The sequence below is a fragment of the Salminus brasiliensis genome, chromosome 4, assembly GCF_030463535.1.
Source record: "Salminus brasiliensis chromosome 4, fSalBra1.hap2, whole genome shotgun sequence".
Lineage (NCBI taxonomy): Eukaryota > Metazoa > Chordata > Actinopteri > Characiformes > Bryconidae > Salminus > Salminus brasiliensis.
In genome coordinates this window covers 30,042,036-30,065,590 of record NC_132881.1, presented here as the reverse complement: position 1 = coordinate 30,065,590, position 23,555 = coordinate 30,042,036, and the positions used below count along the sequence as shown (strand labels likewise).

The window sequence follows — 23,555 nt, the reverse complement described above, 5'->3', positions numbered from 1 at the left end:
CCTGAGCACTCAATAAGATCTGCTGTTCATTACTCCGTCTCTCTCTCTCTCTGTGTGTGCCACGCACACACACTCGTATTCGGGCACCCCTCATTCACTGCTTATTACTCTCCCGCCAGTGTGCGTGCACACTCTCCCACAGAGAGATACACACTTATTGGTAAGACCCATCAACTCTTCATTATGAAGACAACATGGCCAAGAGGGTCCAGGTCAGCAATAATGCAAGCACTGTGGAGGCAATTGTGTGTGTGTGCATAGCAAAGGCACTAAAATGTGTTTAATCACAAAGCTCCATATAAACAAGTCACTGGTGCTCATCTAAAGGACACTGTAATTATGTCTAAATATTTTGTCACTGCCATTAAAAAAACCCTTAAAGCCACTTTAAAGCAGGAGGAAAAAGCTCTTTCAATGGAAATCAATGTACAAACACTTTACTCCAAGTCTCCAATTTTGTCAGAATTCTGACAGAACATAGAAAACATAAGACATCAAAAAGTGAAAAACGGAAATACATGAGATTTTGCGTGACAGTGACGATAAACTATATTGCATGCATTCATAAAACAGGCACAAATTAAATAAATTGTATCAGTGATCTCTTGATTTTGTTTGGTAAGAGAGACAAAGCATGTTTGTGTGTGTGTGTGTGTGTGTATATATATACAGTGCTCATCTATATGCAGATGGTAGACCGGGTTGCTTTGCAGGCTCATTCCCTTGTCTGTGTGGGATGTGACTGGAAGTCTAATACAAGTGCTGTCTCCACGGAGACGCACCTCTGATAAATGCCATCCCATAATCATGTTATTGCATTAGAGAAGCAGCGCACTATGACCTGTGTGGCAGGAGCGAGTGGTGCCGCACACAATTAGATGACATTTATAGCAGCATAATAGTGTACTAGATAAGGGACATCAGACCTGAATCTACATCAGCCTGCGGCCAGACAAAAGGGCTTTGTGGGAGATACAATGAGACACGACTGCCTTTACTGGTTTTGGTGTCAGACAACAATATTGATGCTTAATTTTAGCTGAACTGATGACTAGCGAACAGTGAACTGATGTGTATGTCCTTCAGTAGGAGCTTTAGACTGGTTTGAAAGTGCAGTTCAGGACCGAATAAACTTTATGTTTAAATTTTGGAAATGTTTTGGTTTCTGCTTGGTCATCAGTGTAAGATTTGGTGTAAAATGACCTTTTGGTGTAATTTTAAGTACAACAGAACAAACCAGATCATTTACAGCAAGCTATGTCAGGTTTTTAAGACACTATCTTAACCTGAAGTACAGTACTCATAGCTCCATCAACCCTTTCGCAAGGGAGTTCTTTTGAGCTCATGAGCAGCTGCAGTTCAAGAATTTGACCATTACTCAGCAACTCAGCTGTACGTCATCAGTGAAACAGTGTGGAGAATCAACAGGCAGAAACTGTGCGGACAAGATCAGATCACAAATCAGGTGGAATTTTACATGTTATAGCTGTTTTTAACATGTTTTAATACACTTGGTTACTTTTAATGGCTTTGATTGATGTGCTTTCTGGAACTGATTGATATAAAGTGCTTTAAAGATGAAAACACCACAAAAGTTTGAAACAATGCCGCAGTTGCGTTCTGACACTTTTTACTGCTGAACTGTTTAAGGTGGAACTGACAATTCCAGTAAGAAGCTGGTAAATAACTTCAGCCTTGTGAGTGAAGCTGTGTTTGTCAAAAACAGCCATGTACTGATTGTAATGGTAGAAATTTAATACTGAGGTTGTATGATGAGATGATTAAATTTCAAAAAGTGCACCGACAAAGCAGACATTTTCCTCATTGTTCCAGCAAATAACACAGGAAGGCCTTCTTAGGAGTGCATTTTGAGTGGGCTTCCTTAAAACACAGAGCTTAAGCCAGCAGGGCAGCTGCGGGCAGCCAGTATGACCAGCAAACCTACAGATTACAGGTGGTGTTGTGTTTAAGCACTGTGTTAGGGACACATTGCTTGCTGGGGGAAGCAGATAGATTAGATAGTAGTGGAATTAAAGCCTATTGGTGCTTGTTCGAAGCTGAGACCATACTGACCAGGGCCTAGCATGGCAAATCCCACTGTTAAGACCATACTGGGTAAAGGGTTAATGTTTGAAAAGGGATAACATAGTATAGTACTGTGATGTATTTGTGAAATACTCTGATTTTTAGTTTAATTATACGGTTCAGCACGGGGGGGGGGGGGGGGGGGGGGTTGGTGTTGGGGGGTATGTTCACATTGTCAGTCACATTGCAATCTCATTAGCCTTTGGCTGGCCAACAGCCTTGTGTGTCGGAAGAGGAAAATCTAGAGGAGCGTCAGAGAGTGGAATTGGAAACCATTAAGGACACAAAGCAAGTTCCTGCTGTGTTCGGTCTCAGGTTCAGCCTGATTATGTTTACACCCAGCAGACAACTCTGTCTTAATCTCCATCCACCCCCTCCCCATTCCCCCAATTCTCTGACTTTCTCTCTCATGCCCCTCCATATCTCTCGCTCACTCGTTTTCTCTGGTTACCTGGAGAAGAGCAGCTGCACCATGTCGACCAACGTGTGTTCAGCCGATTTCCTCAGCAGCTCTGTGGAAGACAGAGAGAGAGAGTACAGACAGAATGAGTGTGTGTGAGTGTAGGGTTATTTTAGAGGAGACGAGACAGCAGCAGCTCAGGGCCTGAGAGTCCAGCTCTGTTTGGCCAGGATTAGACCTGGGCTTTATTACTGCCCTGCTCAGGGACTGGTTTGCAGGGGGGTGGGAGGGGAAGGAGCTGTGAAGTGGGCTAGCTTGCAGTGGGTCAGCGTTTGAAGATTCGACTGTGCCAACAAATCAGCAGAAAATGTCAACGTAATAACAAACTGAACAACAGTAAATATACTTGGCTTTCTTTTTCACTTAGAGATAATGTTAGTGAAAGCGTTCCGAAGGCAGCACTGCGCCCTTAGTTTCTGGCCTCACCGCTTAGTCTCATCTCAAAGCAGATGCGGAAGCAGGACTGCATGATCTCACACACAGACTCGTTCGTCAGATGGGCTCCCACTGGAGTCAGCAGCAAAGTCCTCAGAACCTGAAAACCACACACAGTCAAACCCTGTATTAAATCCCTCTCTGAACTGAGCTGCTAGCAACAAATAGTTATGGTTTTTAGGTGCTGGAACTTTTCAGACACTTTCTTGTGAGGGACATCTAAAGGGAGGAAGATCCATTACCTGGAGGATCTTCATAAGTACCACTTCATCACTAGCAGGGTCTGTCCCCACAAATCTAGCGTGAGTGACTGCGTCGGCCATGTTCTCGATCCCCTCTGCCGCTCCTTCATGATTGGCATCTGCAAAGATTGGAGGTAAAAAGCAAAAGAGTGTGTTAAACGAATCCATGACTGTTACGCAACGTCTCTGTTTACTGCTGACGTGTCAAAATTACATGACCATCACGCAGTAAATCTTTGTGAATTAGCCTAGTTCAATCCACAACCCCCACCCCCCTTACTCTATTCAAAGTGCTCCACGTGGAGGGTCCCTCCCAGCCATCTGACATCTAATCACCAGATGTGTTCTTTGTGGGCAGGTGGGTAAATTGGCTGTCTAGGCAACGGGAGCCAGTGTTTTGAAACCTAAGCTGAGCCAGATAGCAAGCTGGAGCCAGGCTGCTTTTCTTTCCCATCGCCTTTAAAGAGCATTTCATTAACTAATAAGCACAGGCTGCCCGGAATGGAAACCAGGGCCACGGCTGCAGGTAGACCGCCGACACTACAGCACATTCCACTTATTACCAGCGAGACAAAAGAGCAAGGGATGGAAACAGGGTGGCACTTTGCTCTCTGGTTCATCCAGAGTGAAACAGCGGTCAATTACAAAAATTTTATTTTATATATATATATATATATATATATATATATATATATATATATATAATATTATATTATATATATATATAATATTATATTATATATATATATATATATATATATATATATATATATATATATATATATTATTATTATTAATAATATTATTATTATTATTATTATTATTATATATTTTATAATATAATTATTTTTTATACAAAATGAATACAAAATTAACTGAAAATTGTCCAAGGTTTAAACTGGCTGTAGGAAAACATTTTTAGAAATATGTAAAAAAAAAATATATATTTTTTTTTAAAATAACTGCTCTTAAGACTACTTAGTAAAATAGAAATATAAGTTCTAGTGAATTTCGCACTCCTAAAGAAAGGCCCACAACAAACATGAGACCCTCTCCCAAACACCCAATCTCCACGGAAACCGGAGCCATGGGCTATTCAGCACAACATCAGAAGTCATCTAAAATACTAATCCTCAGTTGGCACAGGCTACACAGACAGGCGGCAGAGTCATTGTTGAAATAACAGAAGTGTGGGTGCGGCTGGGGGACTGTGGGTGCATGTGTGTGTGTGTGTGTGTGTGTGTGTGTGTGTGTGTGTGTGTGTGTGTGTGTGTGTGTGTGTGTTTGGGGGGGGGGGTGTTCCAGCAGCTGTCGCACAGTAAAAGAGAATGTGAAAGCACACAGTCAAACAATATATCATAAAGAAAGCAGTTCCATCAAGTGAAAATATGTTTGATGCATGACGCTTCCCAATATAAGCTTATGCATCAGTAATGACGCCAGTTAAGGCTTTTAATAGTTTGTAGGCTTTTGTTTCATCAGTGAACAGCACAACTATATAATTACTCTTTACAACTAATGAATTAATTTATATGAAATTTCAAATATTATTCATAAATATCTGCTCTGTCTGAATTTTACACTTGTTAAAAACGGCCACTATAAGAATGTGCCCTATGAAGGCTAGTGGTGGGAAATATCAGTGGTGTCACACAATGCGAATTTGACAGTCCTTCTTCACATTGGAACAACATTCATGATGAATGAACCAAAAGAAAAAAATGCTTCAAAATTGCTTGGAATAAAAACTTAACATTGACAGTTAAGAAGATTGTTGTTTTCCTTCTCCTGTAAAGTTGCAGATTTGGAGATATGAGGTTCAATGCTATATTAGCATTATCATGGTAAGGTACATCACAGTATGCTTTTCAGATGCACAGTAATAAAACACAGATTTAGACTTAACTACAGAAAACCTGTGAATAGCAACAACAATCACCATCAGTAAAGCAGTGGAGTTGGTGGCAGTTATTTACATCATTCTTATGTTACTAAATTATTTTACCAAATTCTTAAATGATTTTTAAAATAATTTTCAGAAACTATACATATAAAATAACTCTGTAAAATCATTTCTGTTGTGGTGTGGCTATCCAACATCATCCAGCAGCATCAGTAAAGAAGTCTGAGCAGTAAAGTTGCTTTGGTGAAAAAAGGGGAGTGGGAAATTTAGAGTAGGAAAAGTGGGATGTGGATATCTGTCAGTGTGGCCGTCCCCCAGAGCCAGTCGACCTCAGGCCTGAGATTGCGGGGATTTAACCCTCACTAAGCGAACTTTCACACACATGCGGACCCCCCAGCGTGCTAGAAGGGCTCAGGTCTCACTGTACACACAGAGGCAGAAAAAGGGAGAGACAATAAGACAGCATGGTGGGCATGTCAGGCCTGATAAAAAGCACATGCTGCAAAGTCTCGGGAGACCAGCGGAGGCTAGAACACTAGTGGCAAGGCTCAGTTCTAAAATCATCAATAAACAGAAAGTTAACGGATATGAAAACACACGTTTGTCAAGTCTATGTTGGTTTAGTTGCAGAAAGATCAAAAATAAATAAAAATGAAATCAAAAAGAACCCCATCATGCAGACAAGAATGCTGAACATGCTGAGGGGTCGGCCTTTAGCCAGTAGATGGCAGTGTTCTTCATACAGTCAATAATCACTACAGGATAAAACACACTGACCTCAGGCCTCTGAACTCCCTCCCTCAGACAACCAATAACAGTCCACTATTCCTGTTTATTTTAGAGTCTGAAGAGCTGAATTAGTGTGCGCACAATATAGCCCGAATTCTAGCCTATGCTAACGAACGCCATCTGCTAGGATTTGCTTGTGCTGAAATTACACTGAGATGGGATGGGGTGTAGTAGTGCTATAAAAGGGTGATCTATAGAGTGGTGTGCGTTTCGTCTGTGGAATGCTAATTTGGAGTAATGATAATGTCACTCTTCACAGCAGATTAGAGGAGACTGAATGAGCATAACCCGTCAGTCAGCATACAATCTCTCACATGCCGAAAGGTCATTTAATCACACACTCATACAAGTGCATTAATATGTCATGCTTGTCAAGAGTGTTCACCTGGGATTAACGCTGCTCTATGTGCGTGTGTACGCGTGCGTATGCGTGCTAGATGGTACAGAAGGTAGAACAAAAAAGAATGGGAACGAAAAGCAGAAAAAATTTAAAGGCACGAAAAAGAATGCAAGTGAGCAAGACGTGTTGTAAGAGTTGTAAGATTTGCATTCAAGTGAAAATTTCTCCCAAAAATCAGAAGATATTATATAGGGGAAAAAAAACTAAATCAGGAAAACAAAAAAATACTAAATTTAAACAGGAATATACAGGAATTATTATATAGGATTTTTTTTCTAAATTTCCAATTAGGAAAATGACTAAAAATACATTTAATTGTATAGTTCATAACATTTAATACTATACTGTATCAATGATTACTGCATATAAACCAACTAAATAACTTGATAACGGATAATTCCAAACGTTTGAACGCTAAACTGTCCCTCACACGGAATAAAAGCATGAACTGCGATCAGACATATCCGGCACGGCTGGTCACAGAGAACTCCAGGTCAGGCTCAAGCTGAGGTTGACGGAAGGCGCTTTAAAACACACTGCGTCAGCATGTGTGCGATCCCTCTGTGGCACGAAGAGGACATCATTTGGAGAGCCACTGGGCTGGTTGCCATAGAAACCCGTCCCTGTGAACCTCCTGATGAGATGCTGGATGTGGGAGGGGATTAGGAAGCGGTGCTGGATTCGGAATGAATATGTATTACGGCCGTTGTTCACTTCCTGCCTCGCATTTCATCCATAGTCATGAATTCACAATTCATTCATTCACTCCTGCTAATTGTAAATACAACCCCCATTACAGTACAAGAGTACAAGAGAGTACTGCAGAGTACAAAAGACAAAAAAAAAAAACACTTTAAAGGACATTCATGTCTCTCGCTTTAAAGATCATACTACATAGCGTGTGCAACTTTCTTCTTTAGAACTTAAATCCAGAAAACGTTGCTCCTGCACGCACGTGCTTCATTTCAGGTCATTCCAGAGCGATCCATCTATGTGTTTTGTTGTGTAAGCCATACAGCTGCTTGACAAGTGTTGTGATAGTATTTATTCAACAACTCCAGCTATTTATGAGAAATAGGAGAACAATTATGGATGGCTAACATCTGGAGCTGTGTGCTGGTTTCACATTTGACAGTCACTGGCAGCAACGCATCATATTTCTCTGGTGAGGCTGAGGACAGACTGTGCTAATCACTCTTGTAGCACAAAGAGCACTCCTCACTGTTTAATAACAGCTAGGAACGACTAGCCTTTTATTACTGCTCAAATGAACAATAAGACAATTACATTAGATATTAAAATATATACGACCAATTTCCCAGATCCACACTGGATCGTTTAGGATGAAGAAACCGTGGCCATGTCCATGGAAAAGCAAAAAGCACAAATAAAATTAGGAATGCCCCAAATCTGATTTTACAGCATAACATTTAAACTTACAGTACTAGCAATCAAGCCCGAATTTCACATAAATAAAAAGACATAAAGAGATTAATAACAGCAATGGTATTTTACTTACAATTAATTAACAGTACATCTAGCCTAAACTGTGCAGCTAATACTCAGCAATTAGGTGCTCGAATCAAACGAGGGGGAAGAAAACTAAGCTTACCTATAAGGCCGTAAGACAGAAACTTGTTGACAGAGGTGAGGGCGAGGCCTGTGATTGGTCCAGTCGTATCCTCAGAGCGAACGACCTCCAAAAAGGGACGTAGAAACACATTGGGCTCCACATCTGATAGGTCTGAAAGATAAACCACACAAGACATGAACGGATGGCAAAGGATCAGGTTGTTAATTCACTTCCGTTTTAATAGACTACGAGTACCCCCCCCCCCCCACACACACACACACAGTAATAATAATTCCATACTATTACGACCTGTTATGACCTACCATCAAAAACAGTGCACAGTTATAATTTTAATTACTTATTTAAAGACAATGTTGAATGTTCAAACTAAAGAGTGGAGTAACAGACAGGGGAGGACATGCTAGAAAGAGAGAGCGAAAGAGAGAGCGAAAGAGAGAGAGAGGGATTTCCTGGGGCAGTTTTAATTCACCTTAGCAGCACAGGATATCTTATTACAACTCAATTTCCAAGAGCTTTTTAAAGCAGTGGGGGGAAAAAAAAGAACACAGGATTTCTCATTAATGAAAATGACTGAATTGACTGGTGAGTGCTTGGCAGAGTAAGAGTTGTCCTGGAAAACTAAAGCTTTCCTCTGGATACATTTTGCTCTAATGATTAAGAAACTCAGGCATACAATATGACAGTTGTTCATAAAGAAGACCTCTTGTGAAGGTTGTAAAGTGTTCTATTATAGCATCAGCACTATATAAACCCATTTTGCCATATATAACTTGTCCACATCAATGACATGTTGCATGCTGAAGATTTCAAGATACGAACACAAGTGTGTGTGTGGGGGGGGGGGGGATGACCAAGGGAACGTCCATGTAATATGCAGGGTAGGCCTATAACCATGGAGTTTGTTATTGATGGGTTCTTATGAAAAATAACAGAGGCCCCCCACACATAAAGCCCTAAGCTCAAAGAGCCAGCAAAACACAGCTGCAGCAGAGGGTACAACACACTTCATCTCCAGAGTCCGACTTAGCGCTGCATTTGTGGATGGGAAAGCACCTCGGGCCAATCCACCAGGGCTTGGGGAGCAGCCCCTCTGAAAGCAACGGCAAGAGAGGGGGATGAGAGGTTACAAAACACAAGCCAGGTAAAACAACAATGAGAAAATTAGTCGAGTCACGAAAGGCGCTGAAAACGCCAGGCTGGGGCTGTGCTTGCCATAGCAATACCGCTAGGATTAGGGCTCTCCAGAACAGTTTTCCCAACACAAAAAAACAACTCGCGACTTCAAAGCCCAAGACGAGCCTCAACCAATTTTATAAAGTGCACATGTGACCACCGAGTATTAGCTCGTGATATCTAATATCCCTGCGGCTTGTTTGGAAATCAAATATGAAACAATTTGAAAATTTCCACACTTTGTTTTATCCTTGGCCAGGTTGCTTTTAGACCAGCTTCCAAAAGCAAATCTTTAGTTGCAAATCTTTTTTGTTTTCGTTTTTTTTTTTTTGATACAGACTCAATGTTTTCTTTGTATTCTCCAGGGAATACTCTCGGCACAGCGCTGAACTAAACGGATTCATGCAGTGAAAATTCACTGACAGTGCGGCAGTATCTGAGAACAGCCGTCTCAAGTACATTCCACTTAAGTCCATGAAAAAGCAGACCATACAAGAATAACAAAAGTAACTTTGAAAAGCAGCCAGAGAAACATTCAGTAAGCTTTAAAAACAAGAGGGCAAAATAACTCTATTGTCTTAAATCATATCATGAGGACCTGAAACTTTTAAGGGGGGGTGGGGGTGGGCAGCAGGCTTAAAGGCTATTACTTTACAGTGAGAGGGGGGTCTGGAGAGAAGAGGGCACACGAGGGGGAGAGGGCTCAAATGAATCTGTCAATAGAGCCTAATAAAGACTTCATCAGAGGCGATCACCCCGTAAGTGCCACCATAACGCTGCTAGTCTCTCGGACTCGAGAACTCAATTGTGTTGTATTGATCTGGCAGGCCATCAGCAAAGCAGAGGCATTCCATCATATCTCTCTCTCTCTCTCTCTCTCTCTCTCTCTCTCTCTCTCTCTCTAATCTTCTTAAATAAAGGATAAATATGACTCTGTACTTCAGAGCATTCTCAAGGGCCACACAGGTAAATAAATAAAGAAATCGAGGTGTTGGAGCATGATGGTGAGACAATCCCACAATAACCAGTGTGACCTCTGGGTGCCATCGGCTAAAATAAAATGGGGATTAAAGTCATTCGCCCATCCATGTATATTGCATCTAAGGGCTGTGGGCCCACCTGAATGAGTGGATGCGTGCAGGAGTGCAAGAGAGTGTCCTTGGAGAACATGCTCCTTGAGATGGGCAATGGCATGTTGCTCCTCCTAACAATCTCCCAAAAGACTCCATCTTGTTTCATTGTAACTAGCAGAGAGGTCCTTCATGAAAATACAAAAAAAGGCCACAAATAATAAGAGTCCTATCCGATTCTGCTCCACAGCAAATATGAGGCCTGTTAACGTCAGTTAGCCTGCGACCTGCACAGCCCAGAGCTGAAACATCAGCGTCTGGTTTGGATCCTATTTGAACTCCAGGCCTGCGCGCATCCATGTGTGGCTTGTACCTCGGCAAATAAACCCCTGAGCACAGCAATCTCCATGCCTCCTGGGAGCACCTACGGGAGAAGGTGCCTACACCCCACATTACAAATGCACATCCATTGTCACTCAAGCAGAACGGGCTTAATGGTAACGCAAAGTAAAGTGTTTTCGCAGCCCAGGACAGCTCCGGCTATTGTATCAGAGGCTTCAGCCCAGCCTTTAATCACTACAGTCTAATCCACCAAAATGTACACGATGACCCGTTCGATTCACAATGCCGATCTTCTGCACCAATCTATCGTGCACTGGAAGGGGAAAACAAAAAATTCCAGAAGATACTGGAACCTACAAATGGTAAAATCAGCCAGTCATACTATTTGCAGATTTTACTAATGGTCCAGACACCCCTTCTAATTAGTCATTTCAACAACTTTAAGGTTAACCCATTGCTGACACAGGCAGTTAATTGTGCGGCCACATAGCAAAGCATTGCCAAGAGAATGGGATGCTCTGGAGCAGCTGCACATGAGCCTAAGGTCACCATGCCCAATGCATAGCGTCAGCTGGAGGGGCATAAAGCCCCCCAGAACTAGGCTGTGCGGCAGTGGGACTGCGTTATCTGGAGTGATGAAGCACCATCGCATGCCTTTGGGATGAGTTGGAGTAAGTGGTGGTTGTGATCCAGAACGAATCTTCCTAGAGCAGTACCTGACCTCACTAATGCTCTTGTTGCCGAACTCCATCAAATACACATCTAGTGGAATGTAAATGCACCGCTACCGGGCTGTTACTGCAGCAAAGGGTGCACCGACTCCCTATTACTTATAATTCCGATTTGAGCAGAAACACTGGACAAGCAGGTATATTTACAGCAGTAAGTGTTGAACACTGATCGAGTGAGTGAGTGTGAGAGTAAGGGCGAGAGAGGGAGAGGAAAGCAAGAGCTATTCAGGGTAGCACATGATTAGGCTACACCACTAGAAATACAAACAGCGGTGGGCTGAGAGTACTGGAGCTGGCAGCGCTTTGTATTTGCTTAATTGAATCACAAAAGAATGAATAACTTAATTTGTCAGACTGCTGCGTCACATATTTCAGCCAATCATACGCGCCAAGTGACCTTATCCAGCTTAAAAGCAGTTCAGTCCACTGATTTAAGACTAAGTATATGTTTTAACAAAGTAAATAAATGCTCATGATTTTGTGTTTTGTGTTTTTTGTAAATTTGTACAGGCATTCAAGGACATATGAAGCTGATTTATTAGAGATGGAATATGTTTCAACCATGGGACTGTTCTAATAAATGAACATAACCATTTCAGTTTCTCTCAAACTTTGCACTGAACACCAGTGGAGCCCCAGTTGCGAGACTGTTGACGTAGTGTGAAAATTCTCAAACTAACATGCCATACAGGCTAGGACCGCAAGCGGTGGGAGAAGAGAGAAGGGAGGAGTCTAGAGGGGTGGGTGTATGTGTGGGTGTAAAAAGGGGGGGGGGGGGTTAACTCACCCCGTGACCGACCCAGCAGCCCAAAACCAAACACTGATGGTTATTGATCTGCTGCTGGAATTAGAGCTGGGGCCTCTCCAGCAGTCTGCTTTAATTCTGGGGGAGAGGGGACGCTCTAACAAGGCCAGCAAGACTAAAGCAAACCCAGAGAGACCTCTCATCTCTGCCTGCAGCGGCCCCAGCCACTGTCTGATCCATCTGCGGGGAGGAGTTTGACGCATGTCAAGGCGGCAACCCCCCCCCCCACCACCGTTCCCTCACCTCTCTCCTCCGTCTCTTGAAGGAAATTGGCACTTGTCGAAGAGGGCAATTAGGATGTAACAATGTTATGGAACTCCATATGGCCGCCCCGCACGACCCGCAGCGGTATTTTATCAACGCTCTGAACAATGCTCCGCACAACCTAAACAGGCAATTTGAAAGCCCCAGAGAAATTAAAACTTTTCCAGGAGCTACCAAAGTAACTAAACACTGCTTCTTTCTTACATAGTGAGATCACAACAGTGTTCCTCTATCAAGGGATGAAATAGAGTTTATACATTTATACAGACAGTGAAAGGTTTCTCTTGGCATTTCACCCTCAGTCAGCAAGAACAAAAGCCAATTTACATGATTCTTCTGCTCACGTCAAACAAACATCATCCTTAAACAAAACTGGACCCTTCACAAAGAAACGGGACAATGAATAAGGCAAAAAAAAAGTGAACAGAAGTGATCGTTTTTCATTTTAAATGAAGAATGGGGTGAGAGCAGCAAAACGGTGTACGGATGATGTCTTAAGAAAGCTATTCGCTGTGCACACAGGCCACATGGAAGAACTCTCACTGTGTGTAAGGAAAACGACACCACTGCTCAAACTTTCATTCACACAGGCGAACAACTGGCATGTTTGGCGAGGTCTTTCCCTTAATCCAAAGTCTCTTTCTTTCTCTCTTCTAGTTCATCAGATGCTTCGACTGGTTTCGTCAATGAGCGTCTGTGCGTCAAACCATTGTTCGTCACACCTTAAAGCCGATATTAAAAAATAAATAAATTCCCTGAACGAGAGAGAGGGAGGGGAAAAAAAACAACAAACAGCGGCCTTGTGCCTCACCTTTGACCCGAAGGGCTTTGTTCAAACTGCCCTCTGGACTCATACAGACCAGACACTCAAATGCTGCCTGATTCGACTGGGCTCAAACACTGCAGCTGGGAGAATGAACTGGGAGAATAAATAGTTTATGTGAAGAATGTGCAGCATGTTAATCCATTACCCTCACTTACTTCATTCCATATACTGCAAACATGAGTGAAAGTGGTCATTTGTTATAGATTAATTAACAACCTCACTGTCATGCACAAATCTGGTTTTCCAGATGAGGTAGTTTTGACAATGTGAATCTGGCAGCTGCTCTTTACATGGTCTCCAAATTTCATCTTCATACATTGACTTCTGCTGAAAGTAAAGCCGATTTTTCCTTCTCCTGTAAAACTGTCCTTTTTGATATACAAGGACTTGGTGAGTCAGACTGATTAAGGTAATATATTTTAATAACTCAAACCTAAACATACAAGCAGGGTGCATAACTGACTCCTCAATGTTACAACAAGCTGTTAATTAGGGGCAGTGTGATGCCATAATGCAAAACTGTACAGCTGTGACATAATTCTGATAAGACCATGAATTATGTTGAAAAACATTGGACAGACGTTTAGATTTTGTATTTTAAAACTATTTGAAATGTTGTCTTTAAACTCAATTTTACTGCACTTTTAACCCTGGAGTATGCCACACTCTTCCAACCTCCAGTGTCAGACATTGTATCAAACTGTGGACTGAAAGCACTGTTACCCTCATATTGTCAATGCTCCAACACGAAGGTCTACCAACATTACATTCGGATTCTGGATCATAACCGCTCACAAGAATCAAATTTAATGCCAAAAATTCTGGCTTCACTAAAACAATTCTCAATTCACTAAACTAAAAAAATGATACGACAAACAAATGAGAACAGCTCATCACTTAAATTAACATTGGAGTAACAACCACATAAGTCTAGCAAGTTTTCCAAAACATGAAGCATTCACCAACCATGAGTTCATTAGCATCCGACCCCTGTACGCTTTGCACCTGTTATCCTGCAAATAAAATGTATTTTTTATGCTGCATACTTTGCACAGAAGCCACATTATTCTGGCACAGCGGAGCGGGCCTGGACATACAGTAATGTGTTTCACAGTCTGCAGACGGCTTGTGATGGATGGACTTCTGCTCCGAGATACGTTCCGCTCAATCAACTTATAAATAACGGATGTTTTATCATGCTGAATTAAAACATTCGAGAGAATGGCAGGCATACACTGTTCAGTTCCGCTGAGTGAATGTGTGTGTATGTTTGTCTGTGTGTGTCTTCTTACTACGTTTCCTGAAGAATGTGTTGCTGAAGGTTACTTCCTGTGTTCATGAGGCTGGTGAGAACTCTTCAGTTGGGCTGCACATGCGCTCACGCTTGGAGCATGACACATTAGCAGTCAACCAGTTTCTCATTTATAAAAAGGCAAATGCAAATATTATTCATGAGTCTGACGTACCGGCAAGTGTAGCTACTAGTGCTGAATGGGTCTGTTTTTTCAGCTCACTTAAATGGATAAATGGATAGAAGAGTGGACAACATTGCCCCACATGCAGAAGACTGGAGGCTTGATTCCCTATTCACATAGGAATTTCATGGCTATACCAATTTTTTCCAATGGATCCATATGTATGTGGGTTTTAGTGAACTTTTTTAAAATGCATATGTTTATACAAAAAAATATTAAATTAAAATAAATATCAAATAAAAAATAGATTAAAATGGATTAAAAATAAACAAATGAACTTAAAATATCAGTTAATAAGAAGAATATCCAGGCGAGGGCCAGAACCTCCATAATGGTGAATTTCTTTAAGTCCAACCCACTTCAGACACAATATTTTTTATAACTGACTGAAAAAAGATTGAACCTAGTTCCTAAATATGTTATCTAAGACCCATGACTAACAAAGAATTCATTTTAAATTCTCACTTAAATGGTTTTTGTCTTTTTCTAACGCAGCAAGTAAGTGACACCTGTTACTCATATCAAGCCATCCACTGATTAGCCACTTTTAGCAGCAGATTTTCTGCATGTGATGTTTTACGCAATAACACAAGAACAGTGTGATGCAAGTCTTGAGATTTTCTCAGTGATTAGTCCCAACTTCAACTGGCCGTACAACTGTTGAATGCAGTCACCCCCCCCCCCCCACACACACACACACACTCAGAAAAAAACGCCAAGAGCAGAGCGATCTAATCCAATTCAATCCGTTTTATTTCGATACACTGTGCATATGCCAGTGCGGTATGCCCTTCATCCGAGGTGGCTCCGCATTAGCACCTCTATTTAGAGGGAAACCAAACAGTGAGCGAGTCCCACACTTTCCGTCCCAGCCTTTGAACCTGCAGCTTCAGCGAGCCTTGATGTGTCTTGAGCAGTATTGGGGGATAGAGGATGTTGTAGTGGGTTACTGTAAGGGGTTAAGTCCGCCAGAGGGGACAGCACTGCAGGATAAATTGCCACACATGCTCTGGCTCTGAGCACATTTCACACCCGTCCTGATGACTACTACCATCCACAACTTAACGGAAAGAATGAGAGAGAGAGAGAGAGAGAGAGAGAGAGAGAGATGATTGGGGGGGGGACTCACAGAAGGGAGAAAAAATAAAGAATAAAGGAAGCAAACGAAAGAGAGAGAGCGAGGGGGGGGGGCGAGAGGGGGCGAGAGGGAGAGAGAGAAAAAATCTGGGCCTTATTTGTTTCACCTGCTGCGTTCCTTCAACTCTCCACTAATGGCATTCCCATGGGGTATGAGAGAATCCTGCAACCATGCACTATAGATTTGGACAACAGGCCTCAGCTACTGTGTTAGCAAGACACAATACCCACAGACAGCGAGGCGCATACTAAAACAAGCCCTGCCTAGAATTACACTGCTGTTTGAGTCTGGAAAGCACAAAGAGAGAGTGGGGGAGACACAGAGCGAGAGAGAACGAGAGAGGGAAAAAGAGAGAGAAAGACAAGGGAAGGGGGGGGGTCGTTTTATGTTAACTACTAAAGAACTAAAAGCTGGGCACTCACACAGTGCTTTAACATCTAAGTGTAATTAATGGGCTGAAAAAAAGAGAGAAGCATCTTTTTTTCATATCACATTTCATCTCATTAGCGTCTGTTCTGAACTGCGCAAGCAATATCACAGGCCCTATGAAAAAGATCAAGTTTCCACAAAGTTCTCACCCTTATATTGAGCACTCACACATATACAAGGGCTCTCAACTGATTTATTTAAGTGTTGTTCTGGGTGGATTTAGAAAATTCCAAAATCTCTAATAAAAAGAAATACTCCATTTAAGCCACTTAGTTTTTAAAAAGTATTACAGCAGCTTAAAATAACCAAAATTAATACACTGTTGAGAACTATATCTAAGTATCTGAATACATGTATATTGTAAATACAGATTACCAAGCAAACTGGCTGTTAGAGTATAGAGTAAGGAATGCAAGGTGGAATGAGGCTTATGAGGCTATAGACTGCTTTCCGACAATTTTAATGAAAACAATTTTTTTCTTCTTCTCTCTCTCTCTCTCTTTTTTTTAAGACTCTGCTGCACTAAATCCAGGTTAGCAGGACTAAAGATGTTCTTTACAATTAAATATATTTAGTGGGACAGTGTTCAGGCTGATCGAGCTAGAGGAAGCACTAATCCAGGGCATGCAGGGCATGGATTCAGGTACAGACAGAGGCTTCAGTCTGAGGTTTTTCCACCAGAGCTTTTTCCTACATAACCATTTGAAGGAGTTCTCTGCAGCGTGGTACAGAGAGGTTTTTTCAGCACAAGAGGTTACTGACTACTGTCGGTCACTGAGCGTGGAACCTAGGATCAGAACTCCCATTCTCTATTTTAATATATAAACTTCATTTAATTATGAATTTCTATTTAATTTTACACATGGCTTCTCCAACACCACTCTCTGCTGCTTTAACCAGTGTTACTAGTTGAACTGGCCTGCATTTATACACAATGCTCAGTTTTTAGTCTCCCAGCATTGACAGCAAATCCTATGTGTGTGTTTTATAAAGCATGGCAGTTAGGTGGGCTGGATTAGGCTCAAGTCACCTAATGACTGTGTTATGAGCCGGCGCATTAAGGAGGATTAATCTTAATCTGAGCTGTTTCAGTTTGCTATGGTCGTGTGATAGGGCAGAGGGCTGTAAGGCCTGCGGAGAAAAAGCCCAAATAGAGCTTAAGAGCATTAATGAAGACGCTTGCAGGGTTTGCAGTGGTCAGTGCTCAGTGGACACTCACTTGTCAGGTGAAATACTAAAGGAAAGATACACTGGTTAAAATGTATTAGAAATTGTATTTTTTTAAAAATGACATGAAGAAGATTAGCTCCAGTTTACAGTAACAGTCGGTTTCCTGGACACGGACCTCGGTTAGTCTAGGATTTATTTTTGAAAAGCCTTGGTAGTCTAAGATTAAGCTTAATCTTGGCCCTTAGTGACTTAACAGCTACACTGCAATGTGAAAGTACTTATTACTGCAAATAATCTTGTAATAACTGTAATTTTACACCTGTAACTAAAAACCTGGCAAACAACATACGGTATCTTTAATTTTACAAAAACTAATTACATTCTCCCCTGTATATAATTAGAGGCCGGACAGTATGTCCTCTACGCGAACAATGGCTTAGTTGTCTAAAATCTAATTTGTTGACAGTGGTAGAGCTACATTACACTGAAGAAGTGGGAAATGAACTGGAAGTCCACTGGGAAAAGCTTGGACAAGTTCTCCGTAGGTTTCCCAGGGTAACACTGCGTTCAGGACAGAAGTGCTGTGCTTCTAAGTGTCAGTCTCTCTCTCTCTCCATGGCAACAGCTGATGACTTTGGACAACACAGGCCCAGGGACAACATTTCTGTGCACTGATGCCACAGGGTCTCCGCAGTGGGCAAACACTAAAGCCTATCAGGTTTACCCTCAGCGGGGCACTGAAATGCTACTCTGAGAGTGGCGGGCGATGCCCTGCGCGGCTTAGCAGACCAAGGCGACAACTGTCATAAATTACTCCCATGAGGGCCAGCATGTCTGCAATACTGTAACTAGCCCAGCATACTGGGGGAGGGTGAGAGGAGAGAAAGAGGCCACAATGTACCCTCGACGGCCGAAGACAGACACTGGCCTTGCTCAGCTTCTCCACTCAAATACTGTCCCACTAGGAAGGAAAAAGAAATAAATGAATAAACCACTGACCAACTTGAACATGCCTGGCCTCAACTGCCCCTAAGAGTCTGAAGAGGAGGGGGGGGGAGAAGAAAAAAAAAAAACAGAGGTACTCCAGCCGAATTCACATCCCATCCCGGCCGCTTCGAGTGATGTCTAAAGTGCACTTCCCTGGGGCTTGCTGTTTGTCATAAAACATCGCTCAGCACATAATTTACCCAAAACCGGAGAGTCAAAAAAGAAATACAAACACAATTTACAGAAGTGGCGGAGGAGGAGAACACTGCAGCCGTTTGCCAGCAGTGCGGTAATTTTAAACCGTGCAGCGTTAAGTGGCTCTTCCACCGTACTGTGTGGTAATGTGGGACAGCTGAGCACATGGGCCCTGAGCCAGGGAGTGCATTATCTTTATGAATTCATGACAAAATTCTTCTTGGTTAGCAATTGCCAGATAGGTGTTTGTAAACATTCGAGCTGCACTTTCACATGAGAATGTCTTGTACAAACGGAGTTCTAGCATAGTTAGTTATTTTTAAGAAGTCATTTTTTTAAGCACTCCTACTATTCTGCTAGTTCCAAGTGCCAGTGCTCACTAAAAGTACAATGTTTAGATCAGTCTTTGCACTCAGTAGATCAACACAGACTTGACGGGTTCAAAACAACCAAATTTTAACTTTAGAAACTGACTAGGGTTCATGAGCACAAACCTAAAGGAGGCTAAGACAAATCTCTCTGTGCTTTCCTTCATATTAAGGAAATTACATTTAAACTTAAGTTTACACCAAAAAAAAAAAACACATACATTACAATAGTCACCAGGGTGAACTAAAACAGTACTTTTAAAATGAAAGTGAGCTTGTTTATTGATGTGGCTATTTAATATGCAGCCAGGTACATTAACTCAACCCCAACACACAAGTCCAGGATAATGTAACAGATGGGCACAAGAGCAGCTGCCTGCACCGGTCCAAACACATAACTTATGCACAGTGGGAGCGCATTGTTCTGGGTTAATTCATCGACAACGAGAAGCATCCAAATTCAAAACGTCCACGTACATAACCTTAATGATAAATGGCAGGGTATGCTGCCTTCACTTGGCACAGACAGTGGCGATGCCTGTTGAACAAGGGAGTGACTGCTGTATAACAACATACAAACCAGACCTAAAGAAGTGGAGGATACTACCTTCAAAACCACATTTTCCCACAACACTGTGCTGTATTTCATGCATCATGTCTCAAATATGAGCTCTGAGAGCCTATATTGAAGCGAGATACAGTTTACAGCTGACCAAAAGCTGATACGAGGATGGTTTATATCAGCAGAACACAACAGCATTCAACGAAATTACAAAAAAAAAATCCAATCAATTCCTCTCAAAACTTATTTACTTCTTTATCTTTCTCCTTATTGTTTATTGCTTGTTTTTGTTGCTTCTGTTCCCTCTGACAAAACACTTTCCCATAAATCAGGTTTTTGCAGTCTGTTGCGTCTCCATCTCTCCCCGTTCGTTCTGCACACGCAAGGCTGCGCCTATCCAATCCGACTGGCATCACTGCCGTGGAATGCTGAAGTCCACATTTTTCCCATTCAGCAAGGAAAAACGGCCTTTCAGAACCAATCAGCTAGAAATGTTGCTTTGTTTTTATTTTCGACTGAACTTCCTGGAACCCATTATGAAGCTGTCAGGGATGTATATTTAGCTATGGCAACAACGGGCCTCCTCACTCACTTGCGCCACTGGTCATGTCACCTCTGATAAACAGAAAAACAATTGGCTATCCCCTTTGTCACCTTAAAAGAAAATGGTCAAACGTGTAGGAGAAAGAGATGGGCAATAACAGGTCAGTGAACAATGTTTGGAACAAATGAGACCATCAACCTACTGCATATCTATCAGAGACCGTTAGAACAGCATGAAGTTTAGTTGAAGGCAGTAAAATAAATAAACTGGCAGCAAAATTATTTTGGATAAGAGATAAATAAGCTAAAATCATAATCATAGAAACTCATATAAACACTAATGTGAGATTTACTGTTACTTAATGCTAGTATTATAATTTAGTATTGCCAAACTGTTTAATTAAATACTTAATACTTTGTTTTTTTGTTTGTTTTAATAGTGCGGTATGTTCACAACTGACCATACCACAAAGCAGCTCTGCAGTGATTCAATTAATCTCAGTCAAGAACTACGAACCTGTTTCATGAACTCTTGACCCCAGCAAGAACTCAACTGTCAATATCCATTAATACTTAAGGCCACCTAAGTAAAAAAAATATCTCCAGGAGAAAAAAAGGTCAGAGGCTCCGTTCTAAACACTTCTAAATTCAGAAGCAATTTGGAATTGAGTTAAAAGTTAAAAAACTGAACAATTTCTGAGTTAAGTCAGGAACCACTGTTGAATTGCTGTACATCAACTATCATTGAATGTATGGCAGGTTAGGAGTCCATGAGGCAGGTTTGCAGTTCTTAAGAAAGGTAATGGAAGCTGAAGTTAAGGTAGTCTGTGAGCACCCACGTGTGTTTATATGAGGCTAGTTAAGGTCAGGGTCAGTGCTTCTTCTAGCCTTAGAAGAAGGCCAGCGGGTTAGATTTAATCCTAGATAAGTGAAAACTGCAGCTAAGAAGGTATACAGCCAAAAGTTTTATTTTCTTAAAAAAAGGAAAGTAAAGTTCTCGTGTCTATTTTTTATTTCATTTAATTTCAGTACTTTGCAAAAGCTTTATGCACCTGTAAACTTCAGAATGAAAAGGTTCTTTATTTTGTCAGTGTCAAGACTAATATTACAATAAAAACAACATTATAACACAAAAGCAGTGTTTTTACATTTGTCACCATGTCCATTAAAACATTTCCAAAGCCATCCTCAGGGATGTCTAGGGTTATTCATCATTATAATCCATACCTGGTTTGGCAAATCAGTTCTTACTGATGTTAAATGGGGCATCCAGAAGAAATCTGGCACCAAATTTCCATTCGTTTGAGATGTGCATTTGTTTTAAATCAAACTCCGGCTATTTTAATCCTTTTCTTTTTTTATTTATAGGAAATTTAATGAAAAAGGAAGCTACATATACAGTTTCTGCATGTTGTGTGATGGCTGAATACTACTTATTTATTTCTTTTATTTTTCATCTTTGTCAGGATGTACCAAATGTGATTTTTCAATTATTATGCAGAAACCACCATTACACAGTGTTCTTTATGAAAGAGCAGCTTACTTACTGCTTAGACTCTATAAAATCTGGTATATGTTATATTTATATTTTTATTCGGTCAAAGAACTCAGCAATTATATAGTTGAGTCTCAAAAGAATAATTCTTTATTATTAGTCCCTTTTGAATGTGCCAATCTTTGAAAACAATTTCTTTATGAAAACAAGCCCCTTATGACAGGAATGTTCTACAGAAAGAAATCAATCAAAACCAATCAAAATAATTAAGTGAATAAAATTAGACAGACCAAGATTAAATGAAAAAGAAACCATTTTAAGTGAGGGTTTCCTAGGCAAGGCAAGTATTCTGTCTATTTGGAAACAACTTGTTTTATGTATTGGTGCCCTTGTTGGCCAGGAAACTACAAAAAAAAGATTTAGTACATTTAATTTCAGCAAGACTTTCCTGGTTCATTTAAAAGGTAATAAAAATAATTACTTATTCAACAAATGAATGAAATGCATGACTTAAATTCCCAATAAATAAACAAACAAATAAATAAATGCCATACAATATCCAATTGTATTCTCATAATAAAGCTCATTGTGACTAATGACCGGGTGGTTTGTTTGGTTGCTCTTTAACCATTAATTTTTCCCTGAAGGCTACAGTGGTGTGTTGTATTGCCGTTTTAAGAGCAGACATATACATCACTGCTGTTGAGTAAAGATGAATCTGTGCTTTGAGCTCTGGATTAGTCTTGCTCTATACTGGACTAAACAGCACTGATGTCGCCTATTGGAGCACAGAGTTAGCTTGCTGTGACCTCACCCCAATCTCTTAAAGAGCAAGACATGCTGCCACGCAGCAAGTGTTCCCAGGTCATAAATTGAGGGTCAGGATTTCATCACTCATAGCGACTGCCACCACAGCCAGTGTAACAGGAATTTTTACAGTTTAAACCCAACACAGGCTTATATGCATAACTGAAATGGCTAGAGTTTGTCCTGTACATACTGGTGTTGCTCAGTAAGGAAGGTGAAGCATGCCAGTATACAACCAGTCATAACAAAAGACACCACTAGAACACACACACACACACACACACACACACACACACACACACACACACACATTTTAATGTTGCAGAGGAGGGTGGCATTTTTCAATTAATGCTTATTACAATATCCTATTTAAAAGAGGAGTTTGCATTTGAGATCACAAGATCAAAACTTAACTAAAGTAATGCAATACCTGCAAACAAAATCATATTAAAAGGTACCACATCAAGTGGTACCTTTTAAGAGGTTTGTCAAAAAAATAATATAAAAAGCAACGTTAAAACACAGCCAACATCTTTAAACAAACAGGAAAGAATCAAACCCCCATTTGTGTAGGCTGGCATTGAACCACAAGAGGCAATAAAAAAAGTGTGAGCAGCAGTTGAGGGAGGGGGTTGGCGCGGCACTATATCGGCAGGTCTATTTTGCTTTCAGAGCAGTCATCGCCTCCTTGTTGTCCTGGGTTGTTAGCATGTCCCCTCGTCAGCTGCGGGGGCCACCTCCCAGCCAGTCTCCCTCCCCTGTCAGCATACCGGCTTTTGTCAAAATTTGTAATCGGCAGCGCTGATCCCATTCTATTTAAGAAAGGCTCGTCAACAGGTTTAAAGGACTGGCCTCACGTCACCTCTCTCGATTGAATATTTATGCGCTCCCTGAATGGCTGGCAGTTGTTTAATCATCCGAGAGCGCCTGTTCCTCCTCCATACCCCTGACGCCAACAAGAAAGTTCTGACCCATGTCACCTTTACAATGGCGCTCTGCTTCAAACCCAGCTGTTGCCCAAAAATAGGAGCTGCTTTTTAATGCCAGGCCACCACTTGAATGTTATTGCCCTTGCCAGAGTTCTGTTCTATGCCGACTGTCAGGGTCTGTGGGGAGGCGGGGGTTCAAAGGCTTTTGGTCATACAGGCCAATTTTGTCACAGGATTTCACTGAAGTGTAATTGGGAATGAACTGATCATGTTCAGTGAATGAGGTGATGAGCGCAGAGCCAATGACACTCAAGCTCTTGAAACACTGGTGCTAAAAG

At 41.4% G+C, this 23,555-nt stretch overlaps 1 protein-coding gene across 5 annotated transcripts in view; it reads right to left on the bottom strand.

Moving 5' to 3' along the window:
* gbf1 (golgi brefeldin A resistant guanine nucleotide exchange factor 1) overlaps positions 1 to 23,555 on the bottom strand; it is a 61,856-nt gene that overhangs the window by 21,576 nt on the left and 16,725 nt on the right. For all 5 annotated transcript variants that reach the window (XM_072677956.1, XM_072677952.1, XM_072677953.1 and 2 more), the window contains exons 4-7: positions 7,927 to 8,058; positions 3,223 to 3,341; positions 2,972 to 3,080; positions 2,537 to 2,597 (exon numbers count right to left, since the gene is read on the bottom strand). In XM_072677956.1, coding sequence (XP_072534057.1) covers positions 2,537 to 2,597; positions 2,972 to 3,080; positions 3,223 to 3,341; positions 7,927 to 8,058 — 421 coding nt within the window. The remainder of the gene's footprint in view (positions 1 to 2,536; positions 2,598 to 2,971; positions 3,081 to 3,222; positions 3,342 to 7,926; positions 8,059 to 23,555) is intronic.